Source organism: Schistocerca cancellata, unplaced genomic scaffold (genome assembly GCF_023864275.1).
Source record: "Schistocerca cancellata isolate TAMUIC-IGC-003103 unplaced genomic scaffold, iqSchCanc2.1 HiC_scaffold_1150, whole genome shotgun sequence".
NCBI lineage: Eukaryota > Metazoa > Arthropoda > Insecta > Orthoptera > Acrididae > Schistocerca > Schistocerca cancellata.
In genome coordinates, this window is record NW_026047149.1 from 3,079,293 (window position 1) to 3,098,852 (window position 19,560).

At 46.1% G+C, this 19,560-nt stretch overlaps 1 protein-coding gene across 1 annotated transcript in view; it reads left to right on the forward strand.

Annotated features, from left to right (window-relative positions):
- Positions 1-18,912, forward strand: part of LOC126159965 (uncharacterized) — a 77,910-nt gene extending 58,998 nt beyond the window's left edge. The window contains exon 4 of the mRNA XM_049916771.1: positions 18,528-18,912. Coding sequence (XP_049772728.1) covers positions 18,528-18,912 — 385 coding nt within the window. The remainder of the gene's footprint in view (positions 1-18,527) is intronic.
- Positions 18,913-19,560: the final 648 nt, after the last annotated feature.

Consider the following 19,560-nt stretch of genomic DNA (forward strand, 5'->3'; position numbering starts at 1 on the left):
TTCCGATGGCCTTGCATTGATGGTGCTCCATCTGTGGTCACTGAGACTCACAGATTGCAATCCATACCGACACCATCAATCGCTTGCTCGACAGCTTGGAGTAAGTCCGCACCTGTAGTAGTCCCTTTCAAAGGTACTAAGTCCAAAACGTCCTCTGTTACACAAAGTGCGTTATCGACGCCTCGTATGTATATCACAACTTGGGCTGTATCTGTAAGATCTGTTGCTTCATCGAGCACAACAGAGAAAGCAACAAATTCTTTTGCCTTATTTATTAGCTGCCTGTGCACATTGCCGGCCATAGCACTGATACGTCTTGTCACTGTTTGCTTGGATAGACTGATTTCTTGAAACCTGCTAACGTTCATGGGGCACACAAGTTCTGCAGGATCGGTGAGACACCCTTTCACAAACTCCCCTTCGTAAAAGGGTTTCCCAGATTGCGCAATTCTTAATGCGATTTTAAAACTTGCTTGCAGTGAAGTTGTGTGGTTGTCATTCTGGAAAATTGAAAACAGTACATTGTACAGCATACAGTAAAATAGACATAAATGTAACACAAGAAACTAAGAAGTATCAGCTACTCTGACGTACTGTAAAATCGAGTTGATGTGTCTCATCCATTTTCTTAAGGACATTTAATTTTGCTTGCCGTTCTTCACTGTTGAGTACACTACACTCATCTTTGTGATATGTATTGTAGTGTCTTTCAATTGAAAACTTACGTTGGCTGCCTATTATTCGGTGGCACAGCCCACACTGAGTTTTCACCAATGGCTACAAAAAAGAATTGCAGTACCCAGTCATTTTTAAACAACAGAGAACATAGATCTACATCTACATACATACTCCGCAATCCACTACACGGTGCATGGCGGAGGGTACCTCATACCACAACTAGCATTTTCTCTCCCTGTTCCACTCTCAAACAGAACGAGGGAAAAATGACTGCCTATATGCCTCTGTACGAGCCCTAATCTCTCTTATCTTATCTTTGTGGTCTTTCCGCGAAATACAAGTTGGCGGCAGTAAAATTGTACTGTAGTCAGCCTCAAATGCTGGTTCTCTAAATTTCCTCAGTAGCGATTCACGAAAAGAATGCCCCCTTTCCTCTAGAGACTCCCACCTGAGTTCCTGAAGTATTTCCGTAACACTCGCATGATGATCAAACCTATCAGTAACAAATCTAGCAGCCTGCCTCTGAATTGCTTCTATGTCCTCCCTCAATCCGACCTGTTAGGGATCCCAAATGCTCCAGCAGTACTCAAGAATAGGTCGCACCAGCGTTCTATAAGTGTTCTCCTTTACAGACGAACCACATCTTCCCAAATTTCTACCAATCAACCAAAGATGACCATCCGCACAACTGCCATTACATGTTTCTCCCACTTCATATCACTCTGCAATGTTACGCCCAAATATTTCATCGACGTGACTGTGTCAAGCGCTATGTTAGTAATGGAGTATTCAAACATTACAGGATTCTTTTTCCTATTCATCTGCATTAATTTACATTTATCTATATTTCAAGTTAGCTGCCATTCCTTACACCAGTCACAAATCCTGTCCAAGTCCTCTTGTATCCTCCTACAGTCACTCAACGACGACACCTCCCCGTACACCACAGCATCATCAGCAAACAGACACACATTGCTATCCACCCTATCCAAAAGATCATTTATGTAGACAAAAAACAACAGCGGACCTACCACATTTCCCTGGGGCACTCCAGATGATACCCTCACCTCCAATGAACACTCACCATCGAGGGCAATGTACTGGGTTCTATTATTTAAGAAGTCTTCGAGGTACTCACATACTTGGGAACCAATCCCATATCCTCATACCTTAGTTAGGAGTCTGCAGTGGGGCACCGAGACAAACGCTTTCCCAAAGTCAAGGAACATGGCATCCGTCTGATACCCTTCATCTATGGATCTCATGATATTATGTGAAAAAAGCGCCAGTTGCGTTTTGCAGGAGCGGTGCTTTCTAAAGCCGTGCTGATTCATGGAGAGCAACTTCTCTGTCTCAAGGAAATTCATTATATTCGAACTGAGAATATGTTCAAGAATCCTGCAATAAACCGACGTTACGGATATTGGTCTGCAATTTTGAGGATCTGCCCTTCTACCCTTCTTACATACAGGCGACACCTACTGTTTTTTCCAGTCGCCCGGGACTTTACGTTGGGCAAGAGATTTGCGATAAAAGCAAGCTAAGTAAGGAGCCAATGCAGTAGAGTACTCTCTGTAGAACCGAATTGGAATCCCATCAGGACCTGGCGATTTATTTATTTTCAACTCATTCAGCTGCTTCACAACACCAGGGATGTCTATCACTATGTCCTCCATATGGGAATGTGTACGAGACTCAAACGGTGGTATGTTTGTACGATACTCCTGCGTGAAAGATTTCTCAAATGCTCAATTTAAAATTTCAGCTTTCGTTTTGCTGTCTTCGGTTGTCAGGCCAGACTGATCAGTGAGTAACTGGATGGAAGCCTACGACACGCTTACCAATTTTACGTAAGACCAGAATTTCCTTGGGTTTTCAGCAAGATCTTTTGCTAAGGTATGACGGTGGTAGTGGCTGAATGCTTCGCGCACCGCTCTTTTTACAGCAGCGCGAATCTCTAATAACTTTTGCCTGTCCTCATTCTCCCGATCTTTCTTGCACCGTGAGTGCAACTGCCTTTGCTTCCTGAGCATTCTCCGAATTGCGCTGTTAAACCACGGTGGGTCTTTCCCGTCCGTAACCCACATTTTCGGCACATACTTGTCCAATGCGTGATTTATAATGTGTTTAAAATTTGCCCGTAATACTTCCACGTCCATCGTACCGGAAGTCAATGAAGTCGATTCATTTACTAAGTGGGATGCTAACAACTGCTTATCTGCTCTTTCTAGTAAGAATACTCTGCTAGCCTTCTTGACGGACTTTTTAACTTTCGTAACCATAGTCGTAATGACAACATCATGATCACTAATCCCTGTCTCAACACTGACACCATAGATAAGGTCTGGTCTGTTTGTGGCTACCAGATCTAAAATATTTCCATTACGCGTTGGCTGTCGATTCAGCTGCTCAAGACAGTTTTTGGATAATGTGTTGAAAAGTAATTCATGCGACGGCTTGTCTGTACCACCTGTAATGAATCCATAGAGATCCCAGTCTATACTACGTAGGTTGAAGTCGCCTCCGACTAATATTGCATGATCCGGGTACTTCTGCGATACAGAATGTAGACTCCCTTTGAATGATTCTAGAACTGTTACGGTGGGACCTGGTGGCCGGTAATAACACCCCACAATTACCTTAATTTCCCCTAGCCCTGTTAAACGTGTCCAGTAACTTCACTATCAAACTCTACTTCGACCTCAGTAGACACAATATTTTTGTCAACTGCATTGAAGACACCACCTAGTATGGTGTCTAATCTGTCTTTCCGATACACGTTTCAACCCTCACTAAATATTTCAGAACTTCCTGTCTTGGGGTTCAGCCAGGTCTCAACCCCGAGAATAATTTGCGCGCCACACACTTCCTGGAGGGCAGTAAATTCAGGAACTTTATTCTGAACACTCTGAAAACTTACTGCTGATATCTTGATAGCTGAAGTGTCTTTACACAGAGCGCGTCCTGATTTCTCTGCCTGCACGTCGACTGGTGAGCGTTCATCAGGACACCTCGCACTACTGCCTAGCCTAAACAAAACCCATGTGCATGCCACAAGTACTCTGCTACCCGAGTAGCCGCTTCCTTTGTGTAGTGCACCCCTGACCTATCTAGGGGCGTCCTAAAATTCCCCACCCAAAAGTGGAAGTCTAGAAATCTGCAGCCAAGACCGTCACAGTCGACGAAGCCTCTGGTTGAGACCCTCCACTCGGCTGCAAACAAATGGACCCCAATCTACTCTGGGAACGATGCTGCAAATAGAGAGCTCTGCTTGCACCCCGCGTGCGAGGCCAGCGGTCTTCACCAAATCCGCCAGCTGCCCGTACGAACTGAGGATCGTCTCAGAACCCGAGCGACAGGCATCATTGGTGAGCAACTACTTGCAGGCAACTGCGCCCCGTGCGCTCGATAGCCACAGGCAAGGCCGCCTCCACATCTCGGATGAGGCCCGCCGGCAGACAAACAGAGTGCACGTTGGAATTCTTTGCAGCCCTGTACGCTGCTTCCGTAAGGGGCTCCATTACCCGCCTAACGTTGGAGCTCCCAATAACCAGCAAGCCTTTGCCCCCGTGTGCCTGCTCGGGCCCTGCTGAAGGAGCGGTCACCTGCCCACTGACTGGACGAACGGGCGAGGCCAGCCGGCCAGCCTCCACATTGGCCCTCCGCCTAGAGAGACGCGAATGCGTTGCAGTCCGCCACTCGCCCTGAGGTGAGTCCTTTGCTTTTTCGCAGTACCTGCCATTTCTCAGTACTTCTGTCAAGGTTTTGGACACCAGGGGTAAACGGGACTGGGTGTGTTGCCGTGTTGCTTGTACCACATAAACAGGGAAGTGGAGCCGCCGCCGTTCATTTAGGACACACGTCTAATAACAGATGTGACTGTAGTTTGCTGCCGCACATGTGTGCACATGATCAGCACATCCGCATGTCTGCACACTCATTTCCACTTTGACCTTTTTAATACATGACACATGGTCGTGTGACTGTTTTCATTTCTGAAGAAGTCCAAAGTACGATACATGTGAATGTGATGCTTTCAGTTTATCTTGTTCACATCGTGACAGCTGGTTAGTCCAAAGACTGTGTTTATGCATACATTTTATGGGAATTACCTTTTACTTTGAGTAAAGAGGTCCACGGGACAGTTTTAGATTATGCTCCGGTAGCGCCGAAAATAAGCTGTTGCGATCCCGCAGTTGCTATACTCAAATTCCTATGTTTCATGCTGTCCATCCACCCTACACTTTTCGTCAAACTCTTTTTCCGCGCCCCTTATAATGTTGTTGGATGGCAAACCTCGCTCAACCAGCACTGCTTAAATTATTCATTTCTTAGGTGCGTTATGCATTATCACTGAATGACCGCCAACCCGGGCGTCAGCCTGTATTCCGCCAAGCGTCAGCAGCTTGTGGTCTTGCCGTAGTGTTCTCGGTTCCCGCGCTCGGAGTCCCGGGTTTGATTTTCGGCGAGGTCAGGGATTTTCTCTGCTTCGAGACGATGTTGTGTGTCCATCATCATGTCATCATCATTGGCGTCAACTGAAAAGGATTTGCAATACGGCGACCCAACTCCCACGCGGGGGCCTCCCGCCCGACAATGCCGAATGATCGTATCATTTCATTCCGCCATGTCACTAGAAAGCCAGCACACCATCTACAAAATCACGAAACCAGCACCGTACTTGAATAGTGACACATTACTGATTGTGAGCACATTCAGACATTAATCACAAATTCACGTGGTAGTAATGCAGAAGCCGAGTTGACTTTTCCGTTAATTCCCCGTGTAATGCAGCCCACAGACCTTTGTCGCTACCTCAGCGAATGATTGTTGCCGCTAGCGCCGAGGAAAGTTGAAATTTTAAACTCTCCCGCAAGGACCAAAGACACTCTAAAGTTAGTACATACTCACAGCACTGCGTTGGGCGAAGTTCGAACATAATGTACGAGGTAGGACTGGCAGCTTGCATTACCAAATACAATTTTTTCTTCTGTTTGACACAGTTGCACTCAAAGATTTTGATTTGTGGGGGCAATTTCTACATAACATTGTCCATCTCAAACACGTGCCTGCAAACAATTTATAGCTGTTGATGTGATCTTCACAAAATGTTTCATTCCAGAAAATATTAGATGTTTCCCATTAGTGTAAATAACATTGGACTCTGTCGTTGCAAATGCTAATGTATAAAGCAATTAGGGCACGCGTATATAATAGCAATAACTGGTATTTTTATATTTGTACGGATTAGTAACGCTTATTCAGGTTCCAGTAACGTTACTAAGACAACTGGTGTAAGTTTCATCTAAACGTACTTGTTGTACAATACTGAATACGACACTGCAGAGCCCGTGTTATTCCGAATCACAGTGCGAAGTTCCGCTGCATATGCTTGCGTCTCCAATGGAACAGGCACTACGGCGGCTACAGCGTGTGCTCGTACATCTGTACAGGTGAGGCATTTTACCTGCAAGTCGTTTGCCTGATGTCGGCGAGTAAATACGATATTGCGACCGGTCGTGATAAGCGGGAAACACGGCTTCGAGTCCCGGTCCGACACAAACTTTCACTGTCGTCATTCCACTGTTCATCTGACGGTTGTCCGTATTCGCGACTGCGGAAGCGTTTCTCGTATTTCATAGCACCTGTAGTCGCCGCTTCGCCCGTTCCTTCGGAGGTGCACAGGAACTTTGCATCGTAATTCTGAATACCACAGGCACTGTAATAACGCAAGTAAATTCAATGTTAGTGCGTATCTGTAAAGATAAGATTGTGGCGGTAACTCTGTCATTGACGCAAACTTCCGATTACCCTTCCAGGAAAAAAAGTCAAATGTAAATACAACGCATCGAAAGAAGCAGAGCAATGGGCAATTCCGTTGAGTTTTTAGTACTCAAAGCGACATCAGTGAACCCCTGTATCGTAGATCGTATCTCTGCTTAGCAACGTAAACAGAGATCGCAGTTTGGTTCGCACTGCTAAATAATTTAAAAATATATTTGGATACGGACAGTTGTACTTTGGGCGGTATCCATTATCGTTCATAGCCTTTCGACAAGCAATTACACAAAAGTTTCGTTTGTCTGGGACCAGAATAGCGGCTTTTGCGGCCGTCCTGAGCGGGCGCGCTGTGGCGCTTCTGTTTGGGTTTTACGACTTTACGTTCAGTCTCCGCGTTACAGTGTTGTGTAAAACTGATTCTGGTGATGCAGCATTTTAGTTTCCTTGTTTTCCCGAGCTGTTAACTGCTGACATGGCAACCACGTTTCCCAGAAAGCTTACCCCAAGATTTGGATTTGACAAAGCAGGCCGTAATGTTCAGCCAAGTTAACTGGAAACTCGTGACTGGATCGTTGACGTTATTGGCGTTACTTCGGACCAGACGCACACTGCTTATTATAACTTGGAGCAATACTGCTTTTTTGTGAAGCTGCTTTCCTCGTTGGTGCTGGAACGGATTTTGCAGAAATTTGAAGGAAAAGCCGAATTCCGCCATCGCGATAATTCGGTGAGTAGAGTTACCATTTCAAATGCTGATGTTGATTATAAACAAGTCAGAGAATTTAATTTGCCCCCTGAGGTAGAAAACTGCTACTTAAAAGACGTATTATCTAAATAAGCTGACATCAGGCAAATTTGTAATGAACGATGGTCAAGCCAGCATAGATTTGTTCTGTCGATATGCATGTCAAACAGAACATTCCATCTCACATTTTGGTTTGTGGCTACAAAGCGCACGTTATATACAATGGACAGACTTTGATTTGTCACATATGAAAGTGGGCATCTCCGGCAAAACTGTCCAAAAAAAGTGTTTGTATTGCAGAATAATTTACTACAGCGTAAAAGGTTATCACTGGCTGATCTTGTGACCGAAAATGAATGACGGGGGGTCACCTTTCCAGCATTACGGGAAATGTGGACGAAAGGCCACAAAATACTCTTGAAGCATTTCCACCTTTACTCAGGAAAGACACTGCAGACAATCCGGCTGGAAAAAGTAGTATAGCCACTAACAAGAGATGTCGAACTTGTAACGGCAGTAGCACAGATGAAGAAGATATCAGCCTGTCGCTGAAAGCTGTAGGTGACGTTCAGAAAACAGTACTGGGAACTACTGTTTCAGACAATATTGTCAGCATAGATTCAAACTCTTGAGTCAAGTGCATCAGTAGACAAATCGAACCCGCCACCATCACCGGAACAGGTCAAAGTGACACTACAGCCCCACTCTGTAGCGCTGGACGCGCCGGTAGATGGCAATGCGCTCGTCTCGGTGACGCCACAGCCCCGCGCTGCAGTAGCCGTACGTCGACCAGCGCAGACAGATTCACTCGCAGATGCAACTGAAACCAAACGTGACGAGGTAGCGAGTGATTGTCAACAACAGGCGACGTCACAGCCCAAATCCCAAGGCGAAGAAGCGGAGTTTTACAGCAATAACACACAAACAGCAGACGAAAGTGATCATAGAAGTGACGGGGCGTTGGAAGAACGTTCGCAAACTGCGTGTGCGCCGCCTTTGGCAGACGAGACGAGATGGTGGCACACGACTGCCCCTCAGATCCACCGACACCGCCCTCAGTGGAAAACTGCTCAGGGGGTGGGCGGAGCAGACATTCGGTGAAGGCCAGACTCAATGCAAATCGCAAGAAAAGTATAAAGAAAGGTTGTAATGCAAACCGGGACGGTGGTCTCCAGTCAGATTCTCAGGAAGTATCCGGCATGGAGTGGCATCAAATGATACACTAGCGGGAAAAGAGGTCACTCCCCTATGTTAGTCATATACGATTACCACGCTAAACTTTAATAGGATACAGTCGGATGTTAAAATAGCTGCTCTGAAACAGTTTCTGTATGAGTCAGCGACGGATATTGCTCTCCTACAGGAAGTGGTATTCCCACAATTAAATTTGTCCAGTTACGTCGATTTTTACAATATTTCCACTGAAACGAGTGTTGCACAGCCACTTTAGTTAGAGAAGGCATCCCCGTACATAACGTTGATAAATTAGAATCGGGATGAGGTATTGGAATAAACGTAGCAGGAGTCACTATAGTCAGTTCATATGCTCCTTCTGGCAGCAGTAATAAAGCTGCAAGAGCCACATTCTTTATTGAAAGCGTCATTTCTTTACTGAGGAAACACCCCCTCCAACTTAATAGGGGGAAATTTTAATTGTGTATTGAGTCGAAAGGATCAAATCCCCAACTTCAATTACTCACGAGACTTGAGACATCTCGTTGTTGATTTAAAATATGCGTGGGAAATAAAATAACCAACAATGGTGAACTTCACTCATTGTTGCGAATTAATGTAGTAGAATTGACAGAATTTACGTAACGGAAAATTTAGCAGATAAAGTACTGAAAACAGAAGCTGTTCCCGTTAGTTTTTCCGATGACAGTGTGTTGTTGACCTGCGTAAATTTAACACCACAACCTACCAGAAGAGTAAGAAGCCAGTGGAATCTAAATATTTCGTTATTATCATAAGAAGACTTAGAAGATGCCCTGACCAGAGCTTGGGAAATATGTCTCCGTTCACTGACCAACTTTCCAAGTGTGATAGAATGGTGGACCCAACGAGCGAAACCGAAGTTAAGGAAAGTTTTAATATCTTTCAGTATAGATATGGCCAGAGAAAGGAAACAGACTGTAGAATTCTACTACAGCGTGCTAAGGGAACTCTACGATCAGACAGATGCAATTCCTACAAGATTAAAAGACATCAAGCAAATAAAAGCAAAATTATCAACTCTGAAACGTAAGTAACTGGAGGGACTTGAAATGAAAAGCAAAGCAGAGTCAGTCACTGAAGATGAGACTGCTGCACTGTACCACCTTGTCAGACACGCCAAGAATAGTAGTAGTTTCGTGGATGAACTTCAGATGGATGATGGTACCATATTCACCACCCAGAAGGAAATAGAGAGATCTCAGTGTATTATGAACGTATGTATGCGTCAGGGGAAACAAACGAAGAAGAATACGATGAGCTCTTTGGTGCATATCTTCCACGAATATCGCGAGGAGATGATGATAACATTTCTTCGGACACCACCAAGGAAGATGTATTGGAAATCGTGTGCAGCTCCCCCGCTAGGAAATCTCCAGGACCTGACAGACTGCCCATTGAATTCTATAAACGATTTTGGACCCTAATAGGAGAAAGTTCACCGAAATTGTCAATGAAGTCTTACAGGGGAAGCCAGTGCCTGCAGAGTTGAAACAGTGCAAAATCGTGTTGATCCCGAAGAACACAGGCTGCAAAAAAATAAGTAACCTACGGCCGATTTCGCTTTTAAATTCGGATTATAGAATTATAGCTCGAGTAATTAACAAGCGCTTTACACCATGCACCGCCGACATCATAGGACAACAGCAGACTTGTGCTTTCAGAAGGACGATTTTACAAACTGCGGCTTTGTGTCGCGATGCCATTGCGCTAGCGCAGGCAAGTAACATAAAATGTGGACTGCTTTTCATAGACGTCCATAAGGCATTTGATCAAATTAATCACAAATACCTGATAGAGACAATGCGTCGAATGGACTTCCTGCCAAGAACCTTCGACATCCTCAAGAACGTGACAATGGGTGTTCCTGCACAAATCTCCGTTAGCTGTCAACTGACAAAACAAATTGACATAAAAAGGGGTGCTACCCAAGGAAGCCCCTTATCCATGCTCCTGTTCGTTATATCGCTGGAACCTTTCTTGAGACAGCCACAACACAGGCTGACAGGCATTACCATGACCGTGGTAGGCGCTTACGCTGACGATGCAGGCGTAATCATCAGAGACCAAACAGATGTGACGCAACTAGAGATGGTACTTGCAAAATACTGTTCCGCATCAGGTGCCGAGGGTAAATGAAAACAAAAGTAAATTTCTAGATATAAAGCGGCTTGCTAACTTGCGCATTGAGTGGGTGAACCATGTTAATGAATGCAAAGCTCTTGGAATAGCATTGACAACTCCCCTTCTAAAAATGATAGCAATAAGTTGGCGGGAGGTGGCAAGAAAAATCAAGGGAGCTTTGATTGAAAACTGTCAACGTAGCATAGACCAGTTCCAGAGAATACTGTTCATCAACACGTATATTTTATCCAAGGCCTACTACATAGCACAGGTTCTCCCCATTCCATCAATGGTGGAGAAGGTGATCATGTCCACTTTAGCAAAGTTCTTGTGGATAGGGGAATTGTTTCGAGTGCCGGTGAAGACAGCAGTTTTGGATCCAAGCAATGGAGTAATGGGTCTGACATAAAGTTTAAAGCGATGGCATTGTATGTTAAACGAACATGGGGCATAATGTGTAATGATCCAGGGTGCACTACAGCAAAACTATAAGACATTGTCAGGCCAGAAAGTGTAGAGCCGCCGATAAATATACAAAAAATAAGTTTTAAGCTAAAACACATTCGGGAGTATAATATTGAACTAAGTTATCCCAGCAAAAAGCTTTTAAACTCCAAAAACGTTACAGCAAAGGCGATTTTAGCTGAAAGACGGAAACATGAAAATATGGAAAATGAATTCGAGAAAATACTTAAATATCAGAATCACAATAAGAAGTATGGTAACATGCGCGAGAGTCCTTATAGGTTGGGCCATGCGGAGGCCTAATCATGCCAGGTTGAAAGCCAGTCACCAGTAAGCTTTCTTACGCGAGAGTGTTTTTTGATGAATGTGCCACTCATCGTGCAAGATCACTGGGCGGCTGAATCTTATTTTATTTCGGCATGAGATGTGCAAAATATCGGTGCTGGACTGAGATTCGAACTCGGATCTCCCTTTTCGTCACGTCTGATGCCTTGGTGTTGATACTTTCCACCGTTCGCCGCGCGGTCTGCGCGGCTGCCCCCGTCAGAGTCCTCCCTCTGGTATGGGCGTGTGTGTCGTCCTTAGCGTAAGTTAGTTTCAAGTTAGATGATGTGGCGGAGGGTACCGTGAGTACCTCTATCGGTTCTCCCTTCTATTCCAGTCTCGTCTTGTTCGTGGAAAGGAGGATTGTCGGTATGCTTCTGTGTGGGCTCTAATCTCTCTGATTTTATCCTTACCGTCTCTTCACGAGACGTAGGAGGGAGCAATATACTGTTTGACTCCTCGGTGAAGGAATGTTCTCAAAACTTCAACAAAAGCCCGTACCGAGCTACTGAGCGTCTCTCCTGCAGAGTCTTCCACTGGAGTTTATCTATCATCTCCGTAACGCTTTCGCGATTACTAAGTGATCCTGTAACGAAGCGCACTGCTCTCCTTTGGATCTTCTCTATCTCTTCTATCAACCCTATCTGGTACGGATCCCACACTGCTGACCAGTATTCGAGCAGTGGGCAAACAAGCGTACTGTAACCTACTTCCTTTGTTTTCGGATTGCGTTTCCTTAGGATTCTTCCAATGAATCTGTCTGGCATCTGCTTTATCGACGATCAACTTTATATGATTATTCTATTTTAAATCACTCCTAATGCGTACTCCCAGATAATTTACGGAATTAACTGCTTCCAGTTCCTGAGTTGCTATATTGTAGCTAAATAATATGGGATCTTTCTTTCTGTGTATTAGCAGCACATTACACTTGTCTACACTGAGATTCGATTGCCATTCCCTACACCATGCATCAATTCGCTGGAGATCCTCCTGCATTTCAGTACAATTTTCCGTCGTTCCAGCCTCTCGATATACCACAGCATCATCCTCAAAAAGCCTCAGTGAACTTCGGATGTCATCCACAAGGCCATTTAAGTATACTGTGAACAGCAACGTTCCTACGACACTCCCCTGCGGCACACCTGAAATCACTCTTACTTCGGAAGACTTCTCTCCATTGAGAACGACATGCTGCGTTCTGTTACCTAGGAACTCTCCAATCCAGTCACACAATTGGTCTGATAGTCCATATGCTCTTACTTTGTTCATTAAACGACTGTGGGGAACTGTATCGAACGCCTTGCGGAAGTCAAGAAACACGGCATCTACCTGGGAACCCGTGTCTATGGCCCTCTGAGTCTCGTGGACGAATTGCGCGAGCTGGGTTTCACATGACCGTCTTTTTCGAAACCCATGCTGATTCCTACAGAGTAGATTTCTAGTCTCCAGAAAAGTCATTATACTCGAACACAATACGTGATCCAAAATTCTACAACTGATCAGCGTTAGAGACATAGGTCTATAGTTCTGCACATCTGTTCGACGTCCCTTCTTGAAAACGGGGATGACCTGGGCTCTTTTCCAATCCTTTGGAACGCTACGCTCTTCTAGAGACCTACAGTACCACGCTGCAAGAAGGGGGGAAGTTCCTTCGCGTACTCTGTGTAAAATCGAACTGGTATCCCATCAGGTCCAGCGGCCTTTCCTCTTTTGAGCGATTTCAATTGTTTCTCTATCCCTCTGTCGTTTATTTCGATATCTACCATTTTGTCATCTGTGCGACAATCTAGAGAAGGAACTACAGTGCATTCTTCCTTTGTGAAACAGGTTTGGAAAAAGAGATTTAGTATTTCGGCCTTTAGTCTGTCATCCTCTGTTTCAGTACCATTTTGGGCCCAGAGTGTCTGGACATTTTGTTTTGATCCACCTACCGCTTTGACACAAGACCAAAATTTCTTAGGATTTTCTCCCAAGTCAGTACATAGAACTTTACTTTCGAATTCATTGAACGCCTCTCGCATGGCCCTCCTCACATTACATTTCGCTTCGCGTAATTTTTGTTTGTCTGCAAGGCGTTGGCTATGTTTGTGTTTGCTGTGAAGTTCCCTTTGTTTCCGCAGCAGTTTTCTAACTCGGTTGTTGTACCACGGTGGCTCTTTCCCATCTGTTACGATCTTGCTTGGCACATACTCATCTAACGCATATTGTACGATGGTTTTGAACTTTGTCCACTGATCCTCAGCACTGTCTGTACTTAAATCAAAACTTTTGTTTTGAGCTATTAGGTACTCTGAAATATGCTTTTTGTCACTTTTGCTAAACAGAGAAATCTTCCTACCTTTATTAATATTTCTATTTACGGCTGAAATCATCGATGCAGTAACCAGTTTATGGTAGTTGATTCCGTGTTCTGCGTTAACTGTTTCAAATAGTTCGGGTCTGTTTGTCACCAGAAGGTCCAATATGTTATCGCCACGAGTCGGTTCTCTGTTTAACTGCTCAAGGTACTTTTCAGATAAAGCACTTAAAAATTTTCACTGGATTCTTTGTCCCTGCCACCCGTTATGAACGTTTGAGTCTCCCAGTCTATATGTGGCAAATTAAAATCTCCACCCAGAACTATAACATCTAAACATTTTCCAAATTATCCTTCAGGTGCTCAGCCACAACAGCTGCTGAGCCAGGGGGCCTACAGAGACATCCAATTACCATGTCTCAGCCTGCTTTAACCGTGACCTTCACCCAAATTATTTCGCATTTCGGATCTCCGTCAATTTCCTTCGATACTATTGCACTTCTTACCGCTATAAACACGCCTCCCCCTTCACTGTCCAGCCTGTCTCTGCGGTATACATTCCAATCTGAGTTTAGAATTTCATTACTGTTTACATCTGGTTTCAGCCAACTTTCTGTCCCTAGTACTATGTGGGCATTGTGACCGTTTATTAATGAGAGCATTTCTGGGACCTTGTTATTGCCCATTGCGTTTTGCCTACTCCTACCTTGTCGCGTCTCAAGAGGGGTCTTGTCGGGCCTAGGGAGGGAATTCTCTAACCTAAAAAACCCACATGTGCGCTCCACACATACTCCGCTACCCTTGTAGCCGCTTCCTGACGCCTGACCTATTCAGGGGGACCCTACATTTCTCCACCCGATAGCGGAGGTCGAGAAATTTGCACCCCAGATCTCCGCAGAAACGTCTGAGCCTCTGGTTTAAGCCTTCCACTCGGCTCCAAACCAGAGGACCGCGATCGGTTCTGGGAACGATACTACAAATAGTTAGCTCTGATTCCACCCCGCGAGCAAGGCTTTCCGCCTTCACCAACTCCGCCAACCGCCTGTACGAACTGAGGATGACCTCTGAACCCAGACGGCAGGAGTCATTGGTGCCGACATGAGCAACAGTTTGCAGTCGGGTGCACCCAGTGCTCTCTATCGCCGCCGGCAGGGCCTCCTCCACATCTCGGGTGAGACCCCCCGGCAAGCAGACAGAGTGAACGCTGGCCTATTTCTCAGACCTTTCCGCTTTTTCCCTAAGCCTAACGTTGGAGCTCCCTCCCCCCGTGTGCCTGCTCGGACCTTGCTGAAGGAGCGGCCACATGTCCACTCACAGGCAGAGCGGGCGATGCCACACGGCCAGCCTCCACATTGACCCTCCGCCTCGTGCGCCGCGGACGCCGCTGAACCCGCCACTCCCCTTGGGGAGAGGGTGGCCCAACCGCGCCCGGTACCCGCGAAGATGTCTCGACAGCAGGGACAGTGGGTGACGCTTGTGTAACACCTGGGGTGTACCTTGCGACGCACCAGACTCCCCACTGCCGCTACACTCCGAGGCAGCAGCCTGAAGACGGCTGACCGCGGCCATCAACACGCTCAGCTGTTCGCGGACAGTGGCCAGCTCCCCCTGCGTCCGTACACAGCGGTCACACATCCTATCCGTCCTAAGGAATCAATTTACTGTAGAGAGTTAATCAACTTTTAACTAGACTGCTAATCCAGCAAAGGCGGCTGATAGCTGACTAAACTGTGGTTACCAGACACTTCTTGTAGAAAACAATAAAAAAGCACTACCTGTCTAAGGACTGTATTGAAAACACTAGCACTGCTGGCACTATGGCTGACTAAAGGGACTCTTGAGATGAGTTATTGTCCTGAATGGTGGTTACAAAATTAATGGTGCGCGTTCTTGCTGGAGAGTGAAAATGATAATGCATGAGGTGACTGGCCCGTATCGAACTACGGTGGGTAGAGGCAGATAAAGTATTCAAACTGTCCGTGAATATAGCGACATGGTAGCTGCGGCACATGTTGTCACGCTCGAGTGCGCCGTAATGTCGCTCGATTTCGGGAATGCTTTCGATAGGGAGAGTCACCAGTGCCTTCTTGAAACAATGACCGTACTGGATTTTCTGCAATATTTTGTCAAGGTAATTGGTATAATGTTGAAGAACAGCAGTTTGCAAGTCATGGTCAGTGAGTGGTCGGCTAACCAGGCAGCTCGCACTCAAAGAGTTGTGTGCGCCGAGGTGGTCCTGTGTGGAGGGCCTCGTTCGCCACTGCCGCTGAGGCCCTGCTAGCCGCTCTGCAGAAACTGCTACGAGGGCTGCACGCACGCACACGCACACGCGCACGCACACGCACACGCACACACACACACAGACACACACACACACACACACACACACACACACACACACACACACATGTCGCCAGAGTATCGTGTGTAGGGCGTACACAGGTGACGGGGTGTCGTGATCTCCGGCGAGAGCGAGTCGCAGAAGGCACTGCAGGTCACCAGCAAATACCAACTTGCATCAGGTTCAAAGCTAAGCAACACTAAAGCACACATCATGAATGTGGGGTGCGGAATATCTTTGCGAAACATGCGATACCTCAGTCCAAGTTCTGGCTCTGGACTACAGGTCTAACGTAAATCGTACTGCAGCTGCAAACTCTAAGAAAGTGCTTGCCAGCGTGCCAGTTGGAGTCAAAGAACATAGAGAAGGCTTGACGACATCCAAAGGCCACACTTTGCACATATGTAGATGGTCTCTAAAGTCAACTGTGTGGCACAAGTTTTACCCATAACAGGTGAAACAGCAGCAAGATTTCTGTCAGCTTTGCGCCATTTTGTAACTCGTGGTAATATTTTTAAGATAAAGTTTGACACGTTGACCATCTCGGGCGGAAACGGGGGGGGATTAAATATCGCCGACTTTGGGAGAAAGTGAGAAACTATATTCGTGTGTTCGAGACACGACATGCGGAAGAAGACACACACACGGCCCTCACGCCGCGCTTACCAGACGAAATTACTCCCACTGTCTGGAATCCACCCACAGATGTACGGCACGTCGCCAATGGCTTTCATCATTTTGAACAATTTTGATTCCAACTCAGTTATACTCAAACCAGAGTTGGCCGTCGAATATGGTAAAAGTCAAGAACATGTACGTGGAATTAATGAGAAGCAAAAGCGGAAACGTGACTGTACAAAAGTAGCCGCACTACGGCTGGAGGGCCATCTGGACAAACATCGGCACCCCTCACCTACCTACGAGTGTGAAAACTACTCGGTAGAGGGCAGTAAACAGGAAAGTAGCAACCAAAGCGAAACTTGAGGCAGTCCACCTGGGTGGTCGGCAGCACGTGAGAATTACTACCTGACAGCAGGCGAGGTTGGTACGCGCTCAAGTGAAGGGCATCTGGTGAGTTATCGGACAATTGTTAGCCACAATAACGCGAACTCTACTCCCAGTAGCTTGCCTTCCAAATTTTTTTTAATCGTAGCGACGTGCCGCGTGAATAAAGGAATGCTGTAAACTGGCTAAGAGGACAGACAACGCACCACCTGCCAGCAGAGGGAAGCGAGGCGGGCGGGCGCTGGGTGGGTCGCCGCACGCACGCCGGGCACAAGCGGGCCACGGGGCGGCGCGTGCGTCGCTGAGGCGGGAAACTGCGAGAGGAACTTCGCAACATGTTTCAGTACATACAGTTACGTGGTACAGTGTGCAAAGTGAATAGAAAAAGGCGTGAACGCAAGAACATCATAATGTATCGTCCTTAAGCTCTTTTGTGCTAAACGGTGTTTCTTACCGCCTTATTTATTTTTAAGGAAACAGAAATCTAATTTGAAATACACAGGTCAGAAGCACTCTATTTTGTGTTGAAGGAATCTCGGAGGAAAAGCTGGTCCTCACGACAGAACACGTGGTACTTTTTAGTACACTTTATTTCACTTCATTCTGTATGTTAAAACTCCTTTTAACCATAAGGGATTGCGCTGATTTCTGCTGTTCTGCGTTACATTCATCACGAAGCCAACAAAGCACAAGTGTAGCTGTTCTGTGTGTGGAAGTGTGATTCAACGTACACATCTGGCACAGTTCTTCTTCAATAAGGCAAGAAATTTTAAATATCATTTATACTGAAGTAATTAAAGAAAATAGAAATACTATAATTACGCAAGAAAACCAGAATTACACTCTAATACAAGAAGACAAGCCAGATGCTTTGTTGACTGAACCTGTAATGACGCATTATTCAAGACATTGAAATAATGAGAAAAAAAGCGAGTTTTGTTACCTTCATATACATTGATGAAAAGCACTCTAATCATTACAATATCTCCATTAGAACAACATCTGCTGTCTAGCCCATCAAACAACTGCATAAAACATGGAACAAGCACTCCCTACTAAAACATCTCAACACCGACTCGCTACTACCACATCTCAACAAGCACACTCCACCACGACATCTCGACAAGAACTCTTTACTACGACATCTCAGCAAGCACTGACTACTGCCAGATCTCGACAAGAACTGCCAGTGGAGGCGGCGGAATAAAACTCTTTGGCGCAATCTCTGGCGCTGTGGCTCAGTGTAGCCACCTTTCAACTTGCAGGAATGAGTGTGACAAAATGTGGTAATGAAATTCTTTCAGAGGTTGTATAATGCTATTTGTAATGGACGATGAATGAAGATTTTCTAATGCGGGAGATGGAACAGATTTGCTGTAATTTAATACATACACACAACTGCGCACTGTTTTGTACTGTGGGAGGGGGAATACGGTAGGTTTGTTTCAGGACAGATTTGTATTCGCAGCAGTTGTTTCCTCGTGTGACTGTTTTCCTCGTTCTGTGTGTTGTGTGTTTGCAGCAGAGAGTGGCAGTTTGTGTGTTTTGTGCAGGAGCCTCTCTGCAGAGGAGAGGGGCAGGAGGCTGGTCCAGGCGGCTGAGGAGGGGGCAGTGGGGGAGCTGAGGGCGCTGATCGCCGCAGGGGCCGACGTGGGGGCGAGGGGCGGGCCGTGGGGGCGGACCGCCCTGCACTGGGCAGCGCGCAGGGGAGACGTCGAGGCGGCGAGGCTGCTGGTGGGGGCGGGGGCGGCGGTGGACGCCAGGGATAGGGATGGGTGGACGCCGCTGCATGTTGCGGCATTCAATGGCCGCGCAGAAGTGGCGGCTGAGCTGCTCGTCGCGGGGGCCGACAGGGGGGCCACAACTCCTCGTGGGCAGACAGCGCTGGACATCGCCAGGGAGTGCAACCACAGGCGGCTGGTGGAGATGCTGTCATGAGGCAGCCAGTCCAGCGAACTCTGTGCAAAAAAACAGGAACTGAAAGAGTTTGTACGAGAGCAATATTCATAATTTTTTAAATAAAGATCCAAAAAACTCAATCCCATTGTGACTCACTAATTGCAGGCCTCCTCAAGTAACATACAGCACACACATACTCTAAGGAACGTTGTAGCAAAACCCGGACAACTCCAGATAACAGCAAAATAATTCAGGTAACAACGGACAATCCTTCTGTCAACAAGAATGTCTCGAGTACACTTCCAGAGTAAACATGGCAAAAGTCAACAGTTCATTGTGAACAAACACAACTGCTCTATAACATCTGATCGCTGAAAAGTATTTCATACCAGTCAGCAAGGTGCTGCATCAGACTATTCTAATTCGCAACATACCGAGATTAATGCTATATCAGTTCTATCACCAGAATTCTCGCTCCTGATACCAGACTCAATTTACTTCTCCACATTCAGCAAACATTCTACTCTACCGTACCTGTTGTGTTTAATAACAATGACATAGTAGTAGCGGTATTCACACCACATAATGCGACCATCATCTGGAACCATACAGTCAGTCTACATTGAACTAAACACAATCAGACCACAACATGACACGCATACAAAATGTGAAGGAAATCCTCTCTAT